At 40.0% G+C, this 15,809-nt stretch overlaps 1 protein-coding gene across 1 annotated transcript in view; it reads left to right on the forward strand.

Annotated features, from left to right (window-relative positions):
* Positions 1-15,809, forward strand: part of AVEN (apoptosis and caspase activation inhibitor) — a 165,917-nt gene that overhangs the window by 31,007 nt on the left and 119,101 nt on the right. Inside the window, exon 5 of the mRNA XM_054692847.1 lies at positions 3,479-3,656. Within this exon, the coding sequence (XP_054548822.1) occupies positions 3,479-3,656 (178 nt within the window). The remainder of the gene's footprint in view (positions 1-3,478; positions 3,657-15,809) is intronic.

The following is a 15,809-nucleotide window of genomic DNA, read 5'->3' on the forward strand; positions in this document are numbered from 1 at the left end:
CATTAATTCTGTCTAGATCTCCTGCTTCCCATTTCAGTTCTTGTTTCCTTGTATTAATAGTTCCTCAGGTATAATCCTCTTTTGCATCAAACAAATTATTATGCTCAGGCTTACATTTTTGCTAGGTGTTATAGCTGTGTTCAGAAGTTTTGTACTAACTGGAGAGGCCTCTCTGAACTCTGTTTACCCAGTGGGCCAACAAAAGAATATTGAATTTTCTTAGTTTCAACCCTGCTGGTATTTTCATCTCTAGGTCTCACTCTCACATTTTCATAAGTTACAAAGCTGTTTTCTTTAGAATGTCCCTGGTATTTGTTATTTACATGGCAGCTCTCTTTCAGTCACATACTTTTAATCTGCTGTCATCTTTCAGTTCTGAGATACTTGGAAGAATCGCAGGAAACTTAGGCGTTAAGCAGTCTTTGCAATCCCTGAATTATAATGGGGATTGCCGTCTTTTTTATGCTGTCAAGGAGGCTTATGATATTTAAGACTGAAACTAATCTTGAAAGGTCAGTTGCTCCATTCTTTTATGCAAGCTTATAAAATATGCTTCAGTAAGTATTATAATGTCACTGTGGTCCAGTTTGCTAGGTTGTTGAGGAATTGGAAATTTGTAGTGGACTGAAATAACTCCACACAAGTGGATGAATATTTAAGTAATCAGTTTAAGCTGAAATCACATATTGTCAACATATACCTTGAAGGTCATTGAAGTCACATGTAAAGTTGGGTATTATACCGTCCTCATTGTGCAGTGCTACCAGCTTTCCCCACCAATGTGACTCCAGAGTAAGTACGTGGCAAATGAGAGCTTGAAACAAAATAATTGGAAAGAAAAGAAAATAAATAGTCACATTCCTGCCCTCTAGAAGTACCAGTGTTCCTTGCCCCCTGCCCTTTAGAAAAAAAATAGCACGTTGAGATATAAGGTGAGTGCTTTATCCAGTTCTGGCTCCCCTGCTCCCCTGTGGCTCTTGGAGGGAGCAGCCTCTGTGTGAGTTTGTGTGTGGGTTCCCTTATGCTTGCTTTACGTTTACACCTTGTGGCATTGTTTTGGTTTTTAAAAGACAGCAAATCCAGTAACACCACGTGGACTATAAACCAGACGTAATAGGGCAATATCTGTGCTGTGGGTGGATCAACACCCAAACTCATTGGTTAACCTTAGCGTGGCTTATATTGGCTCAGCCGTTAATCATGTGTCACTTTGTGTGATGTTGATAGAGAAGTCTGAAAAACATTTAAATGTCTGTGCCACGTCTGTACCACCTGGAGAAGTTCTCTCTGAAATAACTCTGCCAAACCGCCCTGCTTATGCAACCATGTTTAACTTCCTCATTCTGTACCCCTAGACCAGGGTTAACTGTTTGGATTGCCACGCATGCAAAACTGTAACAGGTACAAAAAGCTTGTAACCCCTACATTTGGGGCCCAGAATCTTGGACATAACTCCCCTGGGTCCGCCAGCATAATAAACTTGCTGATCTTCTCAGTTCTCCCTTTGCGGCGTGGCCCTTCCTCTGGCAAGGGTTGGAATTCCACAACAATGTAACATAAGGTTCAGAAATGTCAGTGTTACATCATAGTACAGCTATGATCTATTTTAGCCAAAAAGCATTTAACTTTGGGCATTTAGATTTTTTTAATCTGACATTGTCTATCAACTAGTCTGCAAACAAAGACCTCAATCAAGGAAGCAGCCGCCCAGAAGTTGGATATTCTGCACTTAACCTGGACTGGTCTCTTCCATAAATCAGTGTTGCAAAAATAGATTATTCTGTGCTCAAAGAGACTAGGGGACAAGCAGTGAGATAGAGTGCCTTGTCTTGGGTTGGATGCTGCTTTGGGCAAACCACCTGTGAAGGAAATTTTGCCCGAAGGTGTCAGTGGTGGTGCTTTCTGGGGGAGGGCAGTGACGGGCTTTTGTTTGTCTTCTCATTTCCTGCAGTGCACCACATCTGGTTTCTGTGTGAATGAAAACTTGTTTTTAAAAAAGTCTGTACTAATCTGTTCTGTACAAATGGTTGTTTCAATGCATTTTACAAGATTTTTTTCCTTTATAAGGATGATGTGATCCTTAGGATCCTTTTTTGAAATGGTCTTCAGATTCTGTAGGCTTCTATCAATTCAAAATTTTAATCATTTTTGGGGCCTCCCTGGTGGCACAAGGGGTTCAGACGTGGCACTACGAAGCTATCGGCACCCTCTGCAGCATGGGTTCGATCCCTGGCCAGGGAGCTACCTACATGGCACAGCAGACCTCTCCTGTCTCGCCCACTGCTCCCTTCAGCAGTGTATTTCAGCCAGTCTGCCTGTTCTGTTCCCTACTGTGTCTCTGGTGGATCCTCTCACCCCCTTCCCCCGACTTCTGGCCTGTACCCCAGTTCTTGTAAGCATAAGTAAATAAATCTTTAAAAAAATTTAATTATTTTATTGTGGAAAATCTCCAACACATTCAAAAGTAGATAAAATAACATCGTGAATTTCCATGTCCCCACCATCCAGGCTCAGCAATCGATTGCGCCCAATATATTTAATCTCTATTCACTATTCATTTCCCTCCCCCATTATTTCAAAGCAAATTCCATATCTTTTCATCCATACATAGTTCCATATTTATTTCTAAAAGAGACAACATTAAATCAGAATGCTGATGCCACACCAAATAGTAAATAGGTAAAACTATAGAATTTCTTTAGTATAACCGGTGAGGACATTATAATAACAATGAGGACAGTATAATATAACCCAATACCCAGTCATTGTTCATATTTTTCCAATAATCTCATAAGATGTCTTGTTTAGTTACATGAATCAGAGTATAAAGCAGTTTCTAGCATTGCAACTGGCCATGTGTCCATTCTGCTTTCTTAACCTGTGGGTTTCTCCTCCTTTGCCCACCATTTTTCCCCGTGCAGTTTACTCCTTGAAGAATCAAGGCTCTTTATCTTTTATAATTTCTCACATTCTACATTTTTCTGTAGGCTCTCTAAGCCTTTCAATGCCCAGTACTAGAAACTTCTCTAGAATGCAGGTGAGTAGGGTCCACATTTAAAGCTTATAAAATGTGTCTTGGAGTGTGTTTGTAAAGCCTGTAAATTGAAGGACTGGATTTCCATCCTAGAGTCCTTTGAGTTTAAAACTCTTTACAGCCTTGTTTTTGTCAACTAAAGTGAGAGAACTGTTGGAATAAGATGCACTGGGGGAAACTTTAGATCTACCAGTTACACAACTTTCTAGGCAGAAACTAGCCAGATTTCCTTTTCAAAGCTAAATGAAGTTTACCCTGAAAATGTACTTAGTATAATGGGATTCTCATGCAATATTATTCAATGTCCTCGGAGAGCATGGTATATAAAGTTGTTCTTTATCACGCTACCTTTGTGTATTACATTTTTGTTTTGTTTTACTTCTAAGGCTACTAAACTCAACATTTCCACTGCCTGCTTATTGATTTGTGCTTTAATGATTGCAGGTTGAAGAGGACAGTGATGCAGAGACCTATGGAGAAGAGAATGAGGAGCAGGGATATTATTCTAAAAGAAAAGTAGTCTCTAACTGGGATCGATATCAAGATATTGAAAAAGAAGTCGATCGTGAAGGTGGAGAATCACAGAGGGGCACAGATTTCAGTGTCCTCCTCAGCTCCGCAGGTATGAATTCCAGCTGCACACTTACTGCGTAGTGCTGTGAAAGTGCAGATGTTTTGTGTTTCTTTTTATTTATATTTTTGTTTTTTTTATTCGTGTTTCTGTATAAACTACACTTTACTAACTGGCAGTTGATCCTTTGTACTTAGAATTAAAATCCAAAGAAAAGGACAATGTGTCTAATGGTTTGCAAGGAGAAAAGGGCTTTTTCTTTAAGTGAAAGTCCATGTGCTCACATAGTGATGTAGGATGGCTTCCATCATTCCTGGTTGAAATGGTTAAAGGCTTTATAGAAATGAGAAATGCTGAATTATGCCCCTCTAAATTGGATATCTGAGAAACAAGTGTTCTGTTTTTTTAATTTCAGAGGAATCAGTACTTAAATATTTCTATGGCAGCTTTATGAAGTTTTAGAATGTTTGCTTTTTCCTTTTGTGGCCAGAAATATGCAGATTAGCGTATGCATGCATTTTAGAGTCCTTAATGTAGCTCAACACCAAAAGTTTTCCCTTTTGCTTTTGGGGGGTCTTCTTTATCAACAAGGCCAAAATATTACTTATTCTAGGCCCAACTGTTTCAGCTTGCTTCCCTCCCTGTACTGCTGGAGAGGCTTTTAACAGAGCCAGGTTAAAAAAGAACACTTAAAGGATAAAGATGTGAGGAGCAGAGAAGTAAAATGAAATATTTTCTGACAGTTTGTTTTGAATTCCCTCTTCTTCCCAACTTAGTGGTCCTGTTGAGCTCTCCCTTTCTTTTTTCCCCTCATCTACCTGTTTTTGAAATGCCTGTATCAGACTCAGTTTTTTTAATTGTGGCTGATGGATGGAATGGAATCTAGTTGTGGTTTGTTCATACAATATTGGAGAGCCCACTGCTCATTGGTGGTTCCTTAGACACTGAGCATGTGGCAGTGGGCAGAACAGACAAGAACCCCTGTCTCATGGAGGTGACATTCTAGAGGGCAGAGACAAACAATTAAAAATTATGTAAGATATTAAGTGGCAACAATTGCTTGGGTTAGAAATAAAGCTGACATTTCAGTCGAGACCTGAGAAAGGGAGGCACAAGCACTGAGGATGTCTTTAGGAAGAGTGTCCAGGCAGAGGGAATAGTAAATTCAGAGGCTTTGAGGTAGTGGTATAGGAAATAGCAAGGGAGGCTGGCCTGGCGGCGCAAAATGAACAAGTAGAGGAAAAGGTCAGAGAGGCATCATGGGGTCAGATCATGGGGAGACTTACGGAACAGTGAGAGGAGCAGCCAGCAGAGGCTTTGGAAGTGACAAATGAATCTGTTTCCTCCACTATCTGAAAATAGATTATTCCTATTTGGTATGATTTGGTAGGTTAGTTTTTGGGTCTGGGGATACTGAAAATATTTCCCATATGACTTAGTGATAATGGTAGTTCCAGAGTCCAAAAAATAACCTAACGAATCATACCAAAGAGGAATGTTCTGTATTTGGAAATCACGGGAAACCTGCAGCTGATTCATATTTGACAGGCTCATACTGGCTGTTGTGTTGGGATGACCTGCCAACAAGCTGGAGAGGAAGTGGTAGACCAATAGGGAGTCTGTTGCAGTAATTCATTCACAGTGGGGGTGGCTGCAGCCAGGGTGGTAGCATTAGAGCTGACAAAGCATGGCTGGATTCTGCTTTGTTTGGGTGGGCGAAGACATGTGGGGCTTGCAAATGTAGGGCATGAGATAAAGATGTATAAAGATGACATCTGACTTTTGTTCTGAACAGCCAGAACGGGGTTGCCATAACCAATATGGGTAAAATTATAGGGGGTGCTCCATTTCCCGTGTATTAACATTGAGATGCCCGCTAGCTATCTGTACTGGTGTTCCTTTAGAAATAGATGGCACGTTCCGTTGACAAAGTTGTCAGCAGCATATAGGAAAGCAGAGAGAGAGTGCACTAATAGGGTGACAGTTAACACAGGGTGTTTCCACTCCTAGTTACTGGATCTCTGATGGAGAGATTCACATAGGGAAGTTGACCGTGAGAGGATGAAATCACCATTGGTCAAGAGATCATAGATAGAGGGAGACAGGAGAGTAAATATTCTGGTCTTAAATTCTTGTCTAGTCTCCTGCCAGTGCTTCCCATAAGCCTGCTGGAAACCAGAAGGCAAGGGAAGCCCGTTGCTACAATTCATTTAGATCAACTTCTGCAGACAACAGGGAGGAGAAAGGTGGAGGTGAATCTGGATCCTGGGCTTCAGGATTCAGGTTGGCACTGGAGATGGACACTGGGTGATATCAACTTGTAGACACTATCCTAAGTCCTGAGAGTGCACGAGATGACCAGGGAGTGCGGAGAGAGTAGGAGGCAGGAAATAGTTGTTGACAGGGTGGGAGTGTGACTAAAATAGGAAAATATGAGGTTGCTGGATGGTAATAGAGGCCCACTGCTGGTTAGTGAATGTAAGGAGAGAGCAGATGTGTTTTCCCCACTCACTTTCTCCTGCACAGATGCAGGTACAGAGGGATGGACAAGAGATCTAATCATGACTACGGTTTAGCCAAATGAATGAATTAAATGAAAGACAGAAAAGGGCGATTTGCATGTTTGCCATTGAATTGACATTGGAGAAGGAGATAAGACCAGTCTTGGGAGAGGTGAGGGCTGTGGGGCTCATGGGTCACCCTTTGGTAGCACCGTTGACTTGGATGGAGTTTGAGATGAAGAAAGTGGTGACTGTAGAGTAGAATGTCAGATTTGGGGGAGGGGTGGGCAGGTTGTAGAGGATAGTAGCGATAAACTCTAGTGTAAAACATGAGTGACTGGCCCTGAGCCAGTGTGGAGGACCTGCTCCTTGGAAGTCTAATGTGCATTTCCAGAGGTTGAGCATCTTGTTTGCTATTTTGCTTGCTTTTCTGTGAATTGTCTGCACATAGGTTTTTTTGTTTTTGTTTTTTTTTTTAACCATTTGGCTTGTTTATGTCTTACTGACATATAGATCTTTTTATTCTGTCTTATTCTGTTTCGTGCCTTATTTGAGAAATCAGTCCTTCTCTCAGGATCACAAAGATGTTCTCTATATTTTTACTAAAATTCAAATTTTTGTTTTGTTTTCTGAAGTGTGTTAAATTTTATCACTTCTTATATTCTTTCATAACTAGTACATTTAAGTCATTTTATTAAGGCGTGGTTGACTTGTAAAAGCTGTATGTATTTACTGTATACAGGTTGGTGAGTTTGGAGATAAGTATAAACCCGCAAAATCACCACTGTTGTCAAGGTTACAGATACACTCTTCTCCTCCCAAAGTTGCTTCTTACCTTCTTTATTTTTATCACTTTTTTTCTTCTGGTAAGACCACTTAACGTACCCTCTTAGCAAGTTGTATGTGTATGATGTGGTGTGATTGGCTAATTGCCTTTGCTGCTCACTAGGTCTGTCTTACTCCACTGCAACTTGCACTGCCGTGTTAGGTTATGGAGGTGGTACAGCTACACTGCTGTGCATTTCAGGCTTCTGAAGAGTGTATTACCTTTTTTGATTCCATTTTCTATTTTCTTTTAGTAGGTAATGGATTAACTAGCGCCAGAGTAATTAAAGTTAGAGATAACAGTGCAACTTTTAGGTTTTTAATTTGGACATTTAAAATTGGCTTATGATGTTAACCCTTTCTCTGTCTATGTGGCTTAATGTAAGGAACAGAAGTCTTGAAGTTGAACAGATCTGGATTTTGAATCCTATTCTGTCATGTTTCCTCCTAGCCTATTTTTTCTCAGTAGGAAGTGTGAGAATAGTAAAAAGTAATCATGCTTGACTTGCTGTCAGCATCTTATCCCAACTTTACCAGGGATTTTAGCTCTGCCTAGACTTAGTATTTATCTGATAATTTTTGTTGGTAAAAGTTTAACTGGTCAGCGAAGTCTGGGAAAGTCTAATTTCTTTTTTCCCTTGAATGTTAGACATAAAGGTAAATTCTGTTGGCCATCATTGCTGTCTTCATTTTTCTGAGAAATTAAAATAAAAGTCTTCTTGAGTAAACTGATTGTCGAGTCTGCTTATTGAATGATCAGTGGTAGTGGTCTGAGTCGCTAAGCATTTCAAAATTGGTGGTCTCAGGTTAAGTTATTAAATAAAGTCTTTTCACTTGCTCTCCACGTTCCCACCTGTAGCTGGTCACGTTTTCCTTCCCTGTCTCTGCGGCTGCTGTGAAGTCCGCCTGTTGCTGTTATTGCAAAGTGTGATCCAACTTGGTTTTTTGGACAAGGGCCCTACTCTTGGGGACTGTTCTTTATAAGTTCTTTATTCTTCCAGAATTAACTATGCTTTGCATCCACCTCTGATCTAATTCTCAAATGCCATTTGGATGGCAGGCTCTTGCTGATAATAACTACCTAAGTGTGTTTTTATTCTAGCAGGATTTTCATTGTAACAGTGAAGTTTTGAAGGCCAGTAATTAATTCAGAGTGAGTTCTGTGGCACACACAGTTGGTGCGTATGTTTATATATTCACTTTGGAAGATTGTAAGTCATTTTCCAGTAAAGTTGAAGACCCAGCATTTCCAACCTTGGAAGATATTCTAAGAAATTCTGGCACATGTACATGGATGTTCAAGTCAGGATTCAGAAGAGCCAAAAGTGGAAACAACCCAAATGTTCATTAACAGCAGAAGGAATGTTTAATTAAGTGGACCATTCTCTCAAACATAACGTGGAGTTACAATACAACCTACCCACAGCATACCCCAGTGTGATTCTCTTTGTATAAAGTTCAAACACAAGAAAAAAGGTAAACTGTTATTTAGGGATACATAATTAAGTAGTAAAATGAATATCAAGGAGAGAATTATAAAAATCAAGATGGTGGCCACCTCTTGTGGAGAGAAGAGGAGTAATGATGGAGAGAGGCATACAGCAGATGGTGGGATGGGGCCTTTTTTTGTGGCCTTGGCAGTGTTCTAGTTCTTGACCTGGATCATGGTTGCCTGTATGTAATAATAATTATTTTATATATGTTATGTGTGCATATAATGTATTTTATTTAGCACAAAAGTCTAAAGATGGATCTCTAATGGCAGAATCTCCTTTATCACCATAGACTGGGGGTAAGGGGGGTGGCGGGGGTAGTGGTAGAGGGGGGTGGTGGTGGGGCACTTCAGGAGAGAAAGTGCTTTTCTGCACCCTTGCATTTGCGGCCATGGGCTTCTCATTTTTACAGGTGGAACATGTGGGAGGAGGACTAGTTTGTTTGAAGACCTACTTTTATTTTCTGGTAGGGTTGGGAGCATTCAGACATCTTTTTAGGACTTTCTTGACGCCTCTGAAACAGATCATCATGACTTCAGCTTTACTTTTTGAAAAGGAGTCCTGCAGCGCTAAGTTACTTTTTACAAGCTTCATGAACGTCACTTTCCTCACTTATATTCAGACAGAAAAAGTTAGGTCTTCAAAGCAGTTTTTACGCCCCCTACTTTTTTCCCCCCAAATGGTGAGTCATTGAATTTATGCCGTATGCTTTATCTGTTCCTTTCAAGATGTTGCAGATCACCAGGGCTAGAAAACATGTGCAGCATGAGCTGGATGCACTGGAGCAATACTGCAGATAAGTCTGAGGAGTATGTGCAAGTCTATGAGCTCTTTTACTTGGAACAAACACAAATGAAATTAAACCACAATTTGGTCAGCAGAGTTATCTAGGCATACTTTCCTTTAAAACTATTTTATCTTCCTCAATGTAATGCTATAAAAGTTAATTTTAGGGGTATTTTAATTATAATGATAGTTCTTTTCTTTCTTTTCTTTTTTTTTTGCTTCTGTATCCTTTTGCCAGCAATTAAGCTAAAAGGGAATGCAAAGTAGCAGCCTCTACCTTTCAATTATAACTTGAACCTTTCTTTCCCGTGAAATTTGCTCTGATTGGGTCCCCCTGATGGCCTAGAGGCTAAGTCTCAGGGCTATCACTGTTACTGCCTGAGTACAATCCTGTCTGCCTGTTCTGATCCCCACTCTGTCTCTGATGAATCCTCTCACCCCCTGCACCTCTGGCCTGTACCCCAGGTCTTCTGCACACACACACATATAAAAGAAATTTGCCCTGATTGATTCTTTATTTCTTTTTCTATGTGATATGTATTTTATTAGTTTCTACAAACATAGTCTCATAGGAGAAACTGCCCTTTTATGTTTCAATCCTATGAAATAACATAAACAGAACCATTCACATAGATGGCAGGAAAAAGACTGCTTAAACCACACAACCTTCCTTTTTACCATTGGACATTGGAGTGGGCTTCATTTGATTTTCTTTTTTCAAACCTCCAGAGAGAAAAGCAGCTGACCACCTAAACACTGGCTAAACTGCTCGTCTTCTCTGTTCTGTTGTTTCGATTCAGGGTCTTTGTTTTTACTGTTCTGGCTGCTGCCTTTTCATTATGTTCCTCGTGCCTGTCAACTTTCATCTGCTTGTCCTGGAACTGTGCTTTCCCTTTAGCACAACCAGGCTGGCTAGCTTTAATTCCTTTTTCCTTTTTCTTTAAATCTGTGACCTTTTGCTTTCTATTTGCTTAAGGATTCTTGTTGATCCGCCATGGTTTTTTTCAGAGCTGCTTTTCCTTCCTCTCCTAGTACTTCCCACATCTCTTCTTTGTTTCTTCATTGCAGGCTACCATTTTTGCTTGTTTGGCTTTATCAAGTGCTGCTTTAGCTTTTTCTTTGAATAGAATTAGCCCCTCTTTTGCTTCTCTGATAGTCTATCCATCTTTTTCGCCATGATTGGAGAAAAGTGTAGATCTTTTCTATAGGCCTGATCATCTGTCATCCCCAAATTACAGCAAACATCCAAGCATTTTCTTCTAGAAATTTTATTTCAGCACCTGTGGTATTTATGTTTCTCTTCTTGTTCTTGTTTCACTCTTATTTTCCTTTTTTTGATTTAATAAAATTTTATTGATTTAACATATGTGTGTATCAGCCTCACCTCGCCCATCACCAACGTTCTAGTGCTATTCCCAGTATCAGTTTAATGCCTCTGCTCTCCATCCCTCCTCCTCTGCTAACCATTGCAATTTTCATAGTGCTTAGCTCTTAATTTAGAGGCCACTTTATTTTGCTTTCTTCGTTCCTCATTTGCAAAGTCATGTTCTTTGAAAAGCATTAGAAGGTCTGTGTCCATGCTTTTGGTCAGCAAAAACCAGACACTGCAACTATTGATCCCTTCAATGCTTCGTATAACATTTTTCTCATTTGAATGTTTTGTGCTTGACTTTTATCTTTTTTACTCTTCCTTTTATGTCATTAAGGGTTGTACCAGTTGGGGAGTCTTTCATACAAATGAATCTGTTGTTTACATCATTTTAAATATTCATCAGTCATCAGGACATTTTAAACTCAGGTTTGCATGGCAAGCTTCTGATCTTAGCTTTATCTTCATGTATTTTCACGAGGTTTGTCTTTGTCCAAAGCTTCTGTCATATGAAAGTCTGTTCTTAGGCACTTCAACATGTTGAATTTTATTATCTCCAGATGTACCCAGCTTTCATCTAGTTTGATGTGTTCTTTAAACGTATGTCTATTGACAAGTTAAAGCGACTAAAATAATACTTGATTTATGACAAATTTTGATTCTCAAGTAGCCATTTTGTCACTGTCACCGTTTTTAGCTCTTGTAACAATCCTCCGGTCCCAGTCTCTGGGCTGAGCCGCAGGATCAAAGCAGTGACCACAATGTCAAGTTCATTTTTAGCACTGGATGCCTCTTTAGATTGTTAGACAATTTAGATTATTCTTACAGGAAATGTCTTAGAGAGTGTTTTGGATTGGATTTGTAGTTCATACACTGTTCTCGTGGCTGTATCTAACTGGCCGCATCATGAAATCTGTGTACCATTTGTATATCCTAACAGCATCTAGCATGTTCCTTTCAATTGCTGATGTCTCTTCTGTGCCCATTTATTCTTATGGACTCACCCTTCCCCTTAACAACAAAGTAACCATCATTCGTCAACGTATACAAATCAATGTATTGATAACTCATCAAATCAACAGAATGAAAGATAAAAATCATAGGATCGCAATAGATGAAGAAAAAGCATTTGATAAAATTCTATGTCCGTCGTGATAAAAACTCTTAAGGAAAGATGGAACATACCTAAATGTAATAAAGGCCATATATGACAAACCAATAACTAACATCACATTCCATAGAGAAAAAGTGGAGACTTTTCATTTAAGATCAGGAACAAAGTGAGGATGCCCACTATCATCATCACTATTTAGCATAATATTGGAAATCTTGGCCAGGGCAATTTATCAAAAAAATAAGTTCAGATTGCGAAGGAAGAAGTGAAACTGTCACTACATGCAGATGGTATTATATATCAAAAACCCTAAAGACTCTGCTAAAAAGCTATTTGAAGTCATAAATGAATAACGTTTCAGGTTACAAAATCAATATACAAAATTTGTTGTATTTCTATTTGCAAACAAGGAACTAGTAGAAAGATGATAAAGAATAGCATTTAAGATTACATCAAAAAAGAATAAATACCTACGAATAAATCTAATCTGTACACTGAAAATTCTAAGACACCAATGAAGGAAATTGACAAAGACACAAAGAAATACATTCCATGCTCATGAATTAAAAGAATCAATATTGTTAAAATGGCCATTGTACCTGAAGCAACATACAAATTCAGGGCAATTCCCATTAAGACTCCACAGCATGAGAATGTAACCTCTGTGGAAAATGGTATGGTGGCTCCTTTAAAAATTAAAAATAGAAGTGCTGTATGATCAAGTAATCCCACTTTTGGATATTTACCTGAAGAATATGAAAATAAGAATTCAAAAAGATATTTATTGTAGCGTTAACCAACAATATGGAAACGACCCAAGACCCTGATGCAGGATGAATGGATAAAGAGAATGTGACATATACACAAAGATTCATCGTGCCATTTGCTACATGGTTGGACCTTGAGGGGATTATGCTTATAAAAATTAGTCAAAAGGAGAAAGAGAACTACCATGAGATTTCACTCTTCTGTGGTTTCCGAAGGAAAAGAGAGCAAATGAGCAAAACTAAAAAACAAACCCTAGAGTTGGACAATAGAATGGTGGTTACCAGTGGGGAAGGGAAGGAGCAGGAGGAGAGAGGGCAGGGGCGGAAGGTAGAGGAGGCCAGTTGGTTAGTGGTTATTTGGGGGTGACTGTGGCGTGATACAGAGTTGCTGAAGTGGGAAACTGTACACCTAAAACTTCAACAGTGTGATAAATTAATATTACCTGATTATAAAAGAAAAGAGGAAAAAATAGCCACCATATTGTGGAGGACATTTGGGCAGCTCAGCAAATAAAAGCTCATGGTCCATGCTCTATTGAAGTGGAAGTTCATAAACTTCATTTGTTCTAGAACGAGAATAAAAGATATTTTGGCAAAGCCTTTAACGAGGGTCAGTGCAGAACCTTTTCTCATCTAAAAAGTGGGAAGATCATGAATTCAAAGACTGTAAAAGGGAAACTAAAACCTTAGGACTCTGATGGCAAAGTCATCTGTTCCAGTAATTACATGTGGAGTGTGGTGTGTGTGTTTTGGTGGCAGAAGGGAAGGAACTCTTGATTGATGGATGCCAGCTGATGAATTGGTTCTGGTTGTCACTAGTTAACTGCCATCTAGGGAGTGAAATTCTTGGAACCTCCTTTAAACAAACCACCACCACCAAATGCAACAATTGTGAATTACCAATAATATCTGCAGTGCTTTAATCCAGGATGATTGTGAGGATGATGATGTAGAATTATTTTAAAAAGTATAAAATGTGGGCCTCCCCGGTGGCGCAGCGGTTGAGCGCTGGGTTGCGAAGCTGCCCGCAGCCTCTGCAGCGCCGGTTCGATTCCCGGCTGCTCCCCGGCCACCAGAGGAGGGTCCCACATGGCGCGCAGACCTCTCCTGCCGCCCGCTGCTCCCCTCAGCAGTGTACTTCGCTCCTTCTGCCTGCTCTGCTCCCCGCTCTGGCCCTGGTGAATTCTCTCACCCTCCTGCGCTTCTGACTGTACCCAGTGCATGTATAAACAAAAACAAACGAACAAATAAATAAATAAATAAATAAAACATGCCTCTATTTAAAAAAAAAAAAAAAGTATAAAATGTATAGAAGTCAATAACTATGTTAAGGCAAAGAAAAGTGATCTTTTGGGGCAGAATGTGCTGTGTAAATGTGATGGGGGAGAAAAGCGCAGAACTGAGATGCATCATTAGAATATGAAACACAATGACCATTCGCTCATCTTTCTGCTCTGTTTTAGTTTCTTTTGTGGTATTTGTTCACCTATTTCAATCTCTGCAACTTCAGAGGTAAACAAGGTCCTTAAAAAAATCACTAAAAATGGGAACAGGATGTAATTGAAGGTTTCTGATGCTAAGGAGAAGTCTGAGAAGTGATTTAGTAATGATATCTTATGTGTCCCAAGTCCTAAATACAATGGGAAAAAACCCAATGTGCTTAACTGAAATGTGGAGGTTTTAGATTAGGTGTCAGTGTGCATTGTATACATGAGATGTCAGCGGGCCTTCTAGAGAGAGTTGACGTCGTCTTCATTGGAAATCTTTCTAAATGAATTTGGTCTCATTTAATACATGATTTCAACAGTAGTCCTTCCTGCTGCAATAGGGCTAAATATGGTTATTTATCAAGGAAAGTTTTTAACCTTGTAATTCTGTTCTCCTGGCTTTTAGTTGTGCAACAGTTTGTAGTGTTTTACCTTAGATGCATTAACTTAGAGCATCCAGCATCCTCAGGGTAGGTTTCGGATAAGGATGTGTGTATGTGTGACAAATAATGACCAAGGACCTTAAGCTAGGACGCTGATGGCAATACTGAGTGCTGCCATTTCCTGGAAACCTATCATGAGCTGGCTGTGTGTGTGCTGCAGAGGCTTCTATTTTATTGAATTAACAGTGCATTATATTACATTATCTATATGTTGAAACTAAGCCTTATAAATGACCTGAGATAGACCTGAAGGTTGTGATTCTGTACCTCTAAGTCACATACAATGCTGTAAACCATTGTTTAGCTCAAATAATAATAATAAAAAAAAACTCAAATAATTTGTACAGAAGTCACATATCTAATATGTACAGAATAGGGATTTAAACTTAAGTGTGTTGTCTTTCTATTTGATTCTGTCTACCGAGTAGTATTCCTTTGTGTATATGTCACATTCTCTTTAGCCATTGATCCTGCATCAGGCCCTTGGGTTGTTTCCATATTATTGGTTAATGCTGCCATAAATATCTGTCATTGCATACATCATTTTGAATTCATATTTTCATATACATCAAAGGTAGACATTCTGTTGTGTATTTGTTTCTGCAAAAGAACACTTTCTTGTTTGTGCTAGGCCTGCAACTTTGGCTGGTTTGTGGTTGCTTTAGAAACTGCCTGTAGGCTGGAGGCAGAGACTTTTAGGACATGTTTAGAGATCAGGGAACTGCAGAGGCCTCAGCCTGCTGCCCTGGGTGACTCCTAGTCTTCCTTAAAGGTGAGCCTTTCAAAGAGGTCTCACCCTGACCTGCTGTGGACTGTCCTGAGGAGTTTGGTTAGATGGTTGTCCTTTTTGAGTAGTTTCCTGGTTCAGTAAGCATTTCCCAGGAAGTCACAGAGATGAGGGTCTGCATGTAGAACCCAGGGCTTACAGATTCAGCAGGACCTAGTGTGGCTTCCTGGACATCAAGGGTGTGACCCTGCTCATCTTGACGTGCTTCTGTGTGTTCTGAAGAGGACTCAGCCCCAGTGCTGGTTTTGCATTTTCCAGAAATGCTTGGCACCCTTGCATTACCCCACTGACTCATGGAAGAAGTGGTCCTTGCCTTCCCTGGCCAGATAGGTATGAGACAACTGCAGGACGACTGGGTGGTCGATGGCAGCCTCGACACTGGTAGAATAATTCTGGTGGATCTGGGATCTCACGGTTTATTGGGGACAAGGAGTTAACCGCAAACATTAATGTTAACTGTCTGGGAAGCAAGGGATGGGCAAGAAGGTGGTCCCGGAGACTGCAGCTAGCGAGGAGGTTGGAGGGTGTTCAGGCACTAGAGTGGAGGGAGGGAAGGTCCTCGGACTCCATGTCCAACATGGTGGGGGCAAGAGACAGACTCAAGGACTTCCTGGTGCCCATCCATTCTTTTG

The sequence above is a fragment of the Talpa occidentalis genome, unplaced genomic scaffold (genome assembly GCF_014898055.3).
Source record: "Talpa occidentalis isolate TD23 unplaced genomic scaffold, MPIMG_talOcc4v2.1 talOcc4.11, whole genome shotgun sequence".
NCBI lineage: Eukaryota > Metazoa > Chordata > Mammalia > Eulipotyphla > Talpidae > Talpa > Talpa occidentalis.